The sequence below is a fragment of the Oncorhynchus nerka genome, linkage group LG4 (assembly GCF_034236695.1).
Source record: "Oncorhynchus nerka isolate Pitt River linkage group LG4, Oner_Uvic_2.0, whole genome shotgun sequence".
Taxonomy (NCBI): Eukaryota; Metazoa; Chordata; class Actinopteri; order Salmoniformes; family Salmonidae; genus Oncorhynchus; species Oncorhynchus nerka.
In genome coordinates, this window is record NC_088399.1 from 74,696,756 (window position 1) to 74,708,600 (window position 11,845).

At 40.1% G+C, this 11,845-nt stretch overlaps 1 protein-coding gene across 1 annotated transcript; it reads right to left on the reverse strand.

Annotated features, from left to right (window-relative positions):
* Window positions 1–1,793: 1,793 nt before the first annotated feature.
* LOC115129045 (ankyrin repeat and MYND domain-containing protein 2-like) lies at window positions 1,794–11,644 on the reverse strand. The gene is made up of 10 exons (XM_065017088.1): window positions 11,448–11,644; window positions 10,634–10,698; window positions 9,471–9,609; window positions 9,125–9,256; window positions 8,775–8,938; window positions 6,721–6,935; window positions 6,323–6,458; window positions 3,400–3,528; window positions 3,138–3,243; window positions 1,794–2,893 (listed from the first exon to the last, which is right to left on the reverse strand). The coding sequence occupies exons 1-10, from the start codon at window positions 11,512–11,514 to the stop codon at window positions 2,727–2,729; spliced, it is 1,320 nt and encodes a 439-aa protein (XP_064873160.1). The 5' UTR covers window positions 11,515–11,644; the 3' UTR covers window positions 1,794–2,726.
* Between the last annotated feature and the right edge of the window lie 201 nt (window positions 11,645–11,845).

Consider the following 11,845-nt stretch of genomic DNA (forward strand, 5'->3'; position numbering starts at 1 on the left):
AAAAGGTCGATTAGAAATGTGTAAACCTATGCTTGACAGTTTATGACAAATAGTTCAACAATTTTGCATGTAATGGCTTACGCAAGGAACTAATGCCTAGATGTTTTGAGGGGTAAGACTATTCAACAGAGAACCATCTACTATATTTTGATCAACATGACCTAAGCAATTGATAATGTGGAAAAAAGCTGACACTTGTACATTATCAATTGCAATTTGTTCAAAGGAATAAGAAATTGCTTTAATGATGTGCACAAGTGACTAGATGATTTGTAATTTGTACAAGTAGTATCAAGAATTGCACTTTTGATCTAAGAAATGCACCAAAGCGACTGAGAAAAACTGTAAGGTGGGAGGAATTCTATGAGCATCCTCGGGTGGGTCACAAACCATTGCCTTATGATGTTTGATCGATGGAAACTCACATTATCACAAATGACCACATACTTTGGCAAATCCTCTCTAAACAGTCCCCTCTCATCATCAGGGATGAGAGCCCTGTAGAGAGTCTCTAAAAAGTTGAGTAGATGCTGGGTGTTGTATGGCCCTATAAGGGGGATATGGGTTAGGACACCATGCTCCAAAATAGCAGCACACATGGTGATATTTCCTCGCCGTTGGCCTGGCAAATCCACAGTAGCTCTGTGACCGATGATATTCCGACCCCGCCTTCTGCATTTGGTCAGGTTGAAGCCAGCCTCATCCACGTATACAAAGTTGTGAGAGGGTTCACTTGATTCCAACTCCATTATACGCTATATCCCAGAACACACAGTTGAATTTGTTTTGGTAAGGAAGAGTGACATAAAATGTACATATATTGCATGTTCCTTCCACAGCAATGGAAATGTGTGCAGTTTATGCTTACTGTACTATGTATCACTATAAAATGTTGCTGTAAAGTAGTTACATAGATATACGTTTTACCTGTACATACTGGTACCGTAGCTCCTTAACTCTGTCCTCATTCCTTTGGAATGGTACACGGTACAGCTGTTTCATACTCATCTGGTTTCTATGCAGCAGCCTGTCGATGGTTGAGATGCTAACCGTATGGATGTTTTCAAAGACATCGTTGTCTTCTATAATGGTCCTTTGTATTTCCCTGAGTCTCATGGCATTGTTTGCTAGGACCATGATGCAAATAGCCTCCTCCTGTTGAGGTGTGAAAAGGCGTCCTCAGCCACCGGTTTGAGGTAATCTTGCAGGCCTATGTGGGGAAAAATGCAGTGATGCATCGCACACTTTCACATAGACAAAAACTATGCGAACACACATTTTACTGTAAAACATTCAGGTGGGTGCATGTAAGGTGCAGTATGTATCTGTATACAACCAAGAGGCGGCCGCCAACAAAAAAAGGTAAACAATGGAGTAATTGGGAGATGTAGCCGTATTTGTTTATCAAGGACTTTTGTCTTTATGACTGGCTGATACATGAATAAGAATTGAAGGTCACTGTATACACTGTGAGAATTTGTCATTAGAATGAGCTCTGTTTCATGCTCACTCTCTGTAGAGAAAAGGTCTGACTGCATATTGTATAGAACTATCGCTGTAGCAAAAAGACCATCACGCTTCAGTACCCTTTGAACATTGCCAACAGAGTGCATTAGCTATATTACCAGTTATCATCAATGCATGGATGGTATTAAAGGGGAAAGCTGCCATCTAGTGTCCAAACAAATATGGGCATATCCCCATAACAACAATGGACAATGAAGGATCATTATTAAGGCACTCTTTATTGACGTAATTGAAAATGTAAAACTGTCAACCAACACAAAAGCCACTTCGGTGTAAAGGGTTTGCCTGCGTTAATGTCAGATCATTATTGGATCCTCATTCTACTCTGTGACATGGAATGGTATTGATACATCACTGGTAAGACATCTGTGTAAACAAAGGGAACATAAAAATAAAGATAATATAATGTTCAAATTATAGCAGGAATACACAACTTAACAATAACGCATAAAGAAGCCCTTAATATTGTGTTTTCTACCCATGGCCATACCTACATAATAATAATATGACATGTATTGTTCAATAAGGTGGTCCCATTTCAACATGAGAGTGCATTTTTTTAAATTACTACAGTGAGGGATGAAATTGTTATTTCAAGACATTAATTAAAGAATATTCAAGGCTTACATTTTAAATAAGAGAAGGAATTGCGCAAACAAAAAAAGAAAAGAACACCACAGCTAATCCAAATACAACTCAATGGCTGCATTTACACAGGCAGCACAATAGTGATCATTTGCCCAATTATTGGCCAAAGATCTGATCTCACTTGTTAAAAGACCCGTTATTGGCAAAATATCAGAATTGGTCTGCCTGTATAAACACAGCCAATAGACTGTACATCATATGCACACCCTGTATACTTCAGCCTCCCCTAGCCAAATAGACCTCATTGGGTCCATAGTAACAATCCTTCCTTAGACACCAGTCCAGCTGCCTGTTGGGTAAAGCATTCATCCCCACTAACCCCTTTCTCTCTAATCTGGACATCATGGCCAATCAGTAGTACTGCTGATTTAAAAAAAAATCATTCTCCTTTAACCAGGGACTGATTCAGACCTCAGACATCAGGTGAATGGAATCAATTCAGTTTAATATTCAATAAAACATTATTATTAATATCACTGAACTCTGGCCAATCAGTAACATTCATCAATGAATCAATACTACCCAGTAGAAAAGAACACCAGCAGTCCATCTCATTCCTGGTTGCAGGATGGTGGTCCCTCTGAGGATGTGGAGGGACAGTTCAGCTGGTCTGGCGCTGAGGGACCGGGACACCCTGATGACACCATGCGCTCCTCTGCCTTCAAACACAGCTCTGCCAGGAAGCTGGCTGTCTCCTTCACCATGTCACTCTCCTCATCTGGGCCCAGGATAAAGAGGAGAGGGGTAAAACAGTCTAAAGTTGACCTTAGAGGGCGAAACAAAGCCACAAGTATGTAACAAGCTACAGTAGTAAAGTAGGTTATAGAGGCCGGTATACCGAATCCAGATTAAGCCAATTCCTTGGTTAAAAAGCATGTCTGAAGCACTATAGTACACTGTAGCATAGCTGCAGTAGGTACTATATTGTATGTGTTTTCAACAGATAGGAGTGTGTAGTTTACCATTGAGCTCCCTCAGCCTCGGGGCATCCTTCTCCTGCAGTCCTTTACAGATCTGCTTATGGGTGAACCAGTGGAGTCGCTGACACATCAGGCCACAGTACGTCACCTGTAGTAGTAGTAGAAATAGGAAGCATTTATTCATCATTTTATAGGCATTCATAATGGTGTATTCATGGACGTTATCATTAAGTGTAACCAAAGTAATAAAGAGGGAAATGATTGAAAGAAACCCTGTGCTTGTGGTCGGAGCTGGTTTTCGTACCATTTTGCAGAGGGAGCATCGCTTCTCGGCCCCCCTCTCTCCACACGTAGCACAGAACTCAGCGTCTATGAAGGCCATCTTACCCGTGAGAGCCTGGGTGAGCACCGAGAATGCTGTTGGGTCGTTACCCTGGAGACAAGAGAAGCAGTGGAACATTGAACAGTAAACATTTCCATACAGAAAGTTATTTTTACTAAGATCAATTGTCAATAAAATCAGAATTCATTGAACATGATCATGAACTCCTTAAAAAGGTACAATGCAGCCATTTTTATCTCAATACCAAATCATTTCTGGGTAACAATTAAGTACCTTACTGTGATTGTTTTTTTGTTTTTTTTAAAGTTTCTTAGCAAAAATCTATTTCTCAAGCGATAATTTTGCTAGGATTGTTTAGGAGTTTTTTGCAATAACTTTTGTTATTGACCAAATACTTATTCTCCACCATAATTTGCAAATAAATTCATGTGATTTTCTGGATTTTTTTTCTCTCATTTTGTCTGTCATAGTTGTAGTGTACCTATGAAAATTACAGGCCTCTCTCATATTTTTAAGTGGGAGAACTTTCACAATTGGTGGCTGACTAAATACTTTTTTGCTCCACTGTACATAAGTATTCAGACCCTTTGCTATGAGACTCAAATTGAGCTCAGGTGCATCCTGTTTCCATTGATCATCCTTGAGATGTTTCTACAACTTGATTGGAGTCCCCTGTGGTAAATTCAATTGATTGGACATGATTTGGAAAGGCAAACACCTGTCTATATAAGGTCCAACAGTTGACAGTGGATGTCAGAGCAAAAGCCAAGCCATGAGGTCGAAGGAACTGTTCGTAGAGCTCCGAGGCAGGATTGTGTCGAGGCACAGATCTGGGGAAGGGTACCAAAACATTTCTGCAGCATTGAAGGTCCTCAAGAACACATTGGCTTCCATCATTCTTAAATGGAAGAAGTTTGGAACCACCAATGTTTGGAACCGCCAGGCCAAACTGAGCAACCGGGAGAGAAGGGCCATGGTCATAGAGGTGACCAAGAACCTGATGGTCACTCTGATAGAGCTCTAGAGTTCCTCTGTGGATATGGGAGAACCTTCCAGAAGGACAACCAACTTTGCAGCATTCCACCAATCAGGCATTTATGGTAGAGTGGCCAGACGGCAGCCACTCCTCAGAAAAAGTCACATGACAGCCTGCTTGGAGTTTGCCTAAAGGCACCTAAAGACTCTCAGACCACGAGAAACAAGATTCTCTGGTCTGATGAAACCAAGATTGAACTCCTTGGCCTGAATTCCAAGTGTCACGTCTGGAGGAAACCTGGCACCATCCATATGGTGAAGCATGGTGGTGGCAGCATCATGCTGTGGGGATGTTTTTCAGCTCAGGGACTGGGAGATCGAGGCAAAGATGAATGGAGCAAAGTACAGAGAGATCCTTGATGAAAACCTGCTCTAGAGGTCCCAGCACCTCAGACTGTGACAAAGGTTGACCTTCCAACATGACAACAATCCTAAGCACACAGCCAAGACAACGCAGGAGTGGCTTTGGGACACATCTCTTTAAGGTCCTCGAGTGGCACAACCAGAGCCCGGACTTAAACCTAATCGAACATCTCTGGAGAGACCTGAAAATAGGTGTGCAGCAACACTCCCCATCCAACCTGACAGAGCTTGAGAGGATCTGCAGAGAAGACTGGGAGAAACTCCCCAAATACAGGTGTGCCAAGCTTGTAGCGTCATACCCAAGAAGACTCGAGGCTGTAATTGCTGTCAAAGGTGCTTCAACAAAGTACTGAGTAAAGGGTCTGAATACTTATGTAAATGTAATATTGCAGTTTATTATTTTTAATAAATTTGCACAATTTGTGTGTGGATTGATGAGTGAAAAAAACTATTTAATCAATTTTAGAATAAGGCTGTAACCTAACAAAATGTGGAAAAAGTCTAGGGGTCTGAATACTTTCCGAAGGCACTGTATGTAACCTTCAAACTAACTGTTATTGGCAGAGAGCTTTGAAACTTTATTTGTTGTTGGTCTATTGAAGTAACTGTCCAGTGTTTCCAGATTTCTATGAAATATGACCTATAATTAATTTCAATATAGAGTGAAATAGTTTTCCTTACAAAAAAATGATAATTAAGTATGTTAAAAATAAACTTTTCTGTGTTGGAATGGTGTGGGCGTACTTGAACTACAGAATGGTGTGGCCGTATACCGGTATTTAAAAATATTAATGTGAGTAGACCACTGATTGGTCAGCTCATTGATATATTCTCAATCAATTTTGAAACGGTCTGTTTGAGATTCACGTTTGAGGTGGATTTTTTAAAAGTATTTAAAAAAAAATCCTATTCATGTTTTGGCCACAAATACGAGTACAGGATTAGTCAACAACATCATTTGTGTATAAAGTTCACAGAATCTGAACTTTAAGATTTTCACTGGACAGTTACTTTACCTTGGCGTTTTAATGTAAGCTTTAATGTAAGCTTTTAATGTAAGCTTGTGGGATCAGGTGGCTTTGCAAGGCTAACTTTAACTTATGCCACCTGGTGATGTCACCAGGCAGGCCAAAACTCCACCCATGCAAAACGTGCTGAACTTTCAGGCGGTCTTTTCAAACAGCTCTTACACTAAAAGGGTATTATCGTAATTTTCAAAAATTCCCAGTATTATTCCAACCTCATAAGTGTGGAAATGTACAGTATATAAAACACAGGAAATCACGTTTTGGACTGCACTGCCCCTTTAATATGTAAATGTAACATTTAAAAAATGTTGCCTAACCCAATCAATCTTCAATTGGTTAATTTCCCGAGAGGACTAATTAAGTGAGTCCATAACTGAGTCCATAGGAGGAGCCTTACATTGGATAAGACCTAAGTCAAAGGAAAGTTTGAATCAATGAATGACAGGAAGCTCACTCACAATCTCCACTGGTGCGATGCTCCTGACCAGCTGCTGTAGTAGTGCGGCTTCACAGTAGGGAAACTTCCTGATGCAGTCTCTAATGAACTTCTCCTGGTACTGAGGAAAACCATCTCCATCCCTCCCCTTCAACAGGCTGAGAGAAGAGACACAAATTAAAACAATGTAAAGAACTGTCTATACAGTTTACATACAATATTCATGCAATATACAGCACTACAAATAAACTATGAAACACAATTAGTACCCAATGGTTATTCTCGGAATTTTGTGCAATAACAGAAAAATGTATTGGACAGTTACCGGTTAGAATGCCAGCAATGCAATCAATCAATCAATCAATCACATCCACCACTGTCAAGAAAAACAAGATGATGTACTGGGAGTGACACACACACCTCTTGATGAGCACATCTAGCTTGTCATCACGGTCCAGAAGGAAAGCCATGCATTTCTGCAGCACATAGCTAATGTAGTGCATCTTCATGGCCAGGACTTCATTCATATCCTGCTGCTTCACACACTGCTCACACAGCAGATCCATGACATGGTAACACTTCTCTAATGCTCCCACATCCACCAGCAGAGGGTTCTCCCTGACCAGCATCACCAGCTAAGAAAGGGGGAGGTGTGGAGGAAAGTGTTATAGAGAATATTAGAAAGAGAGACGAAGAAAGAGTTAGAAAGAGAGATTTAGAAATAGAGAGAGAGAGAGGGAGAGAGAGAAAGAGAGAGAGGACGAAGAAGAGTACGCTAATATCTAATGACCCCACAATTTGAAAAGAAGGAAGAAAAAGAAAGAAAGAAAGAAAGAAAGAAAGAAAGAAAGAAAGAAAAAGAAAGAAAGAAGGAAAGAAAGAAAGAAAGAAAGAAAGAAAGAAAAAGAAAGAAAGAAAGAAAGAAAGAAAGAAAGAAAGAAAGAAAGAAAGAAAGAAAGAAAGAAAGAAAGAAAGAAAGAAAGAAAGAAAGAAAGAAAGAAAGAAAGAAAGAAAGAAAGAGAGGGGCCTGGTTGCTCCTCACCACACGCGCCATTCCATCATATCCCAGTATTCCTAGTTTGCTGTTTATTATATACTGTAAAACTATAACACTATGTATCCTGTTGAACTCCCATAGCGAAGGCTACTCTGTGAGGCCGGGGCCATGAGGGATAGGGGATACAGCTCATGTTCTAGAGAAGAGATTCCACACATCAAACAAAAAGACACTTTCCAATGCCATGTTTCAACAAACTGAATTCCTATGATTTAAAGAATCAGTATCCATCACAGAGACACAGTGGCAGAAACTATAGATTAAGTACTGACTGGTCACTTTGCAATGCTACTGAATAAACACACGCTCCTATGACTTCATAACTATCTCGGAAAAACACAAAGTTGCAATCTCATCTAACCGACGTATGAGAGCCACAAGGTGTGTGCAGTTGGTTAGACTAGCCAAAACAGTTTGGCCTTTTCTTGTACATTGGTGCACTGCCCCGACCGTAACATGACTTTAAGGAAGCATTTCGTTGGACGGTGTATTCCATGTATATCCTGTACATACGACTAATAAAGCTTCAAACTTTAACCATGCCTTTAGTCAGCAGGCTGATATAGCAGAGGTCTGAGAGTGTTACAGGGGCACCCCTCTCTGTGTCCTGCGTTCACATCCAGACAGATAGATCCATTTAGACAGATCTAAAACGGGCAGCGGCACCACGGGCGTGTGACTGCAGCCTGCAGCGGGTGAGGGTTGATCATGCAGAGAATGGAATTCAAAAGGACACTAGGCTATCCAAGCCATAGTTGAATTACAAAAGAATAGGGGGACTTGGGGGGAAGGTGGTGGCAGCTGGGTATTCAATAACAAATAAGCCTTCCATCCTACCCCCCAACAAAATGCTAATATCAAGTGTGCACCCATCCCCACTTTCATTATTGCCAAAGATATCAATGTGCACTAAATCGGGGATATGGTGCCATTTCAGGGAAGCAGCCTTAGACTACTGGAGAAACTTAGTAAACCAAAGCCTATTGGGTTCCAGGAAACTATACTGGCCATCTAAAGTGTCTTAACAACACGATCAAGACACTCCACTTCCCGAGAGTCAGATGATCTAATATATACATACCATTTGTATGTCTCTGGGGCAGTTTGAAGGAAGTTGATGGTCATTTCTACCTGCTGCTCCTGTAGATCTGAAGTCATAGCACTAACGCTAGACAGAAATGGCTTCAGAAACTATCTTCAACTTCTTTCCAAGTGCACGCAGAGACATACAAATATTATCCATGAGTTCATATGACTCTGGTCTCTTTAATGCATTTTAATTCTCTATTTTACATAAACACTTGCACTAAAAGCAATCTCATAGAGTGTGCAGTGCACAGAGGTTTAAGGAAAAGATTGTTTTTTTAAAGTTAGATAGGAACCATTTAGAATTCAATTTAGAATATAACATCTCCACCTTGACAGGGTTGAGGTTGGAGGTCATGATGATCTTGTGAAGAGGTCCAGCCAGTTTGGGAGGCAGTTTGGCTTCTCGCTCCAGCCCCTGGGGTCTAGTGTAGTACTCGAGCCGCGCTCGAGAGAAGAAGTTGTTGATCACTGTCACACAGTCATGCTGGCCTGAGAGGTGGGGCAATCGTCATCATCAAAATTATCATCACCATCATCATCTTAATTTCCATAATCATCATAATAAACCCAAAAGTTTGGGACAATGGGACTGATATCAGGGCTGTGGTTAATTTGGTTTTCAATTCAGCCTATTCAGAAAAAGTCACAAAAAAGCTGGGTATTTGCAGGAAAAGACTGTGTGAAAGAAGTTTAAGGCGATCACTTCTTTACCCACGAAAGCAGCCATCTGAGCAGCCGTGCGACCTACTGAATTGACCAGGTCTGTCTCTGCACCCGCATCCAGCATCATGGAGGTTATGTCTGTCTTTCCTGGGATAGGGCAAGATATGGCAAAGTCCAATTTATTTGATTCCATTTTAAGTTTATTAAGTTTATTAAATTCTTATATGGTGCTTATAAATTATTATTTATGGATTATGAAGTCCTTTTGTATGTACCCTTCAAATAAAATATGGCCAGTATCAAAATATTGTCTAAATTACAGTATATGCTGTATGAAAAAGGATGCCTGCCCTGGACTAACCTGAGAGTCCAGCAAACATGAGGGCTGTGTATCCATAATCATGTTCATTACAATTGACATCTGCCCCGTGCTGGAGCAGCAGACTACACATGTCTGCCTGGCCCTTGTATGCTGCGTGCATTAGGGGAGTCATTCCATACTGAGGGGAGACAGAAAGGATCATACTATCATTTAGGGTACTGATTCTACTGGCATTCACCTGGTAGCCTACTTGTAACAGCTTATTTTAATGAATACTAAAAAACAAACATGTAAATCATTGGTTATGACTGTTTAATTACCATAGTAAATACCTGGTACTTTTTGCACTGTAAAATAAAGTGCTATGGAAGTAAGGCAGGAAGAGACAGTTACTGTTACATGTTTATCCACATAATACTCAAATGTGACAATTATGTCAGCGCTATACTGTATAGAGTTATAAGGCCAGGCTGAGACTGAGTGCGCATATACTGTCAAGATCTGCTGCTCCATCTGATTTTGACAGACTGAACACACTTGTGCCACTTTTTTTTTTTTTTTACATCCTGCTCCCACACACACACACACACACACACCCTCACACATAACACACACACACACACACCCACACACATAACACACACATACACACCCACACACATAACACACATACATACACATACACACATATACACACAGACGTGGTCTGAAGTAGTCTGTGGGTTACATCTAGTGGCTGGAGTACTACATCCTGCACTCAAGAGTCTCAGCCATATGTCTACATAACAATGGAAAACATATGCTGCAGGCCTTCACCCACAGAATGTTATATATGTCTCCATGGCTACACCATCCCAATAACATCACTATTTACTTTGTGTCACTAACGCCCTATAGGTTTGTCAGACTATGTCAAAACTATTAGTGGTCATGCGTAGAGGATTTTTGTGAAATAGACTTTTAAGTGACATTTATGCGTTTTACTGTTCTAAACATCTCAGGGATATCGTGGCTAGTGTATGAATTGCTGTAAGCTAACTTGTACACTGATATATTGGGGAAGAGCATTAGCATTAACTAATGACACAAACAACACAGGTAACTTTGTCAGAGTTTTCAACAACAATACTCAATGGCCCCTATCCATACAGTACCTCATCCATACAGTACCTCATCCATACAGTACCTCATCCATACAGTACCTCATCCAGACAGTTGACTCTGACATCCTTGGATCCCAGCAGCCGTGCAACCTCCTGCACATCACCTGGTTCACACAGAATAGAAATTTTAGATATAAAATGAAACATGCAATACCTCTTATTAACAATATATCATGCAATTGGTATAAATGATCTGCGCAATTTCACTTTATCTCCCCATAGGTACAATGAGGTTTTTGCAAGACACTGTGAATGTGAAAAACAGGTGCCCTCCAGCAGTTTGGTATAAAATGTTTTAATTTGTCACAATGTGTGTTGGTGATGTATGGGAAGTATTGGAATTATTACTATAACATTATTACATCAAAAATGTAGCCTACTGATAATGCATTAATGCCTGTAGAATTTGTTTGATCATATTTTCAGATTCAGAGTGTTTAATAGTCACATGTACAGGGTTGCAGGTGTGATTACAGGGTACAGTGAAAGTCTTAGGCTTCGAGCTCCAACATGCAGGACTAAGTGAAACAAAATAATGAAAATGGTCATGAAAAACAACACTGTAAATAGAAATAGCACTATATACATCAAAACAACTGTGGCAGTGATGACTAAACAAATGTCAATTGGGGTGGAGGCAGAATGTTGAGGGAGTGAAGTGGAATGACCATAACGGGAACATGACCATTGAGTGAAATAAAAACTATAACAATTGTATTTTCTAAAAGTAATATAAAAAAGTAATACAACAAGTAATATTTGTGTGACATTACTGTAACAAAATGCATTGAACAAAGGAAAATAACAGAAAAGTGTTTACAAAGTCAGCCAAAAAAAGAAATAAGAAACTTACCTGCAGCAATAACCTGTAATATTTCTCGCTCAGCTGCTGAAAGATCTCCTTTCTTGGGAGCAGCCATTCTGTCTGTTGTTAAAATTGTATTTATAATTTCTCAATTCACAAGTGTTGACGAACAATATCTTGCTGTGGATGTGTGTTTATCCCAAAATCGTTACACCACTTGGCAGGCACAGGCGTGACGAGAGTAAAAGGTGATGGCCTTGACCAAATGTATAATACATATGTAATTGAAGGGAAGTTAAACCATCATTGGACCACACCACTAAGTGAAGAAAATAGGTGACAGATTGTCCACTCACTAACTTAAAATGCATAAATGTGTTCTTATTCCTCTTTACAATTTGAATAGCTTGTAATAAATGTATTTGGAGGAGAAATATCCTATATGT

Coding starts and splice junctions, on each gene's coding strand:
- LOC115129045 (XM_065017088.1), bottom strand. CDS start 11,514: ATGGCTGCTCCCAAGAAAGGAGATCTTTCAGCAGCTGAGCGAGAAATA. Junction 9,610..10,633: donor GAGTCAACTGTCTGGATGAG/GTACTGTATGGA, acceptor GTCTCCCCTCAG/TATGGAATGACTCCCCTAAT. Junction 6,459..6,720: donor CTAGATGTGCTCATCAAGAG/GTGTGTGTGTCA, acceptor CTCTTCTCTCAG/CCTGTTGAAGGGGAGGGATG.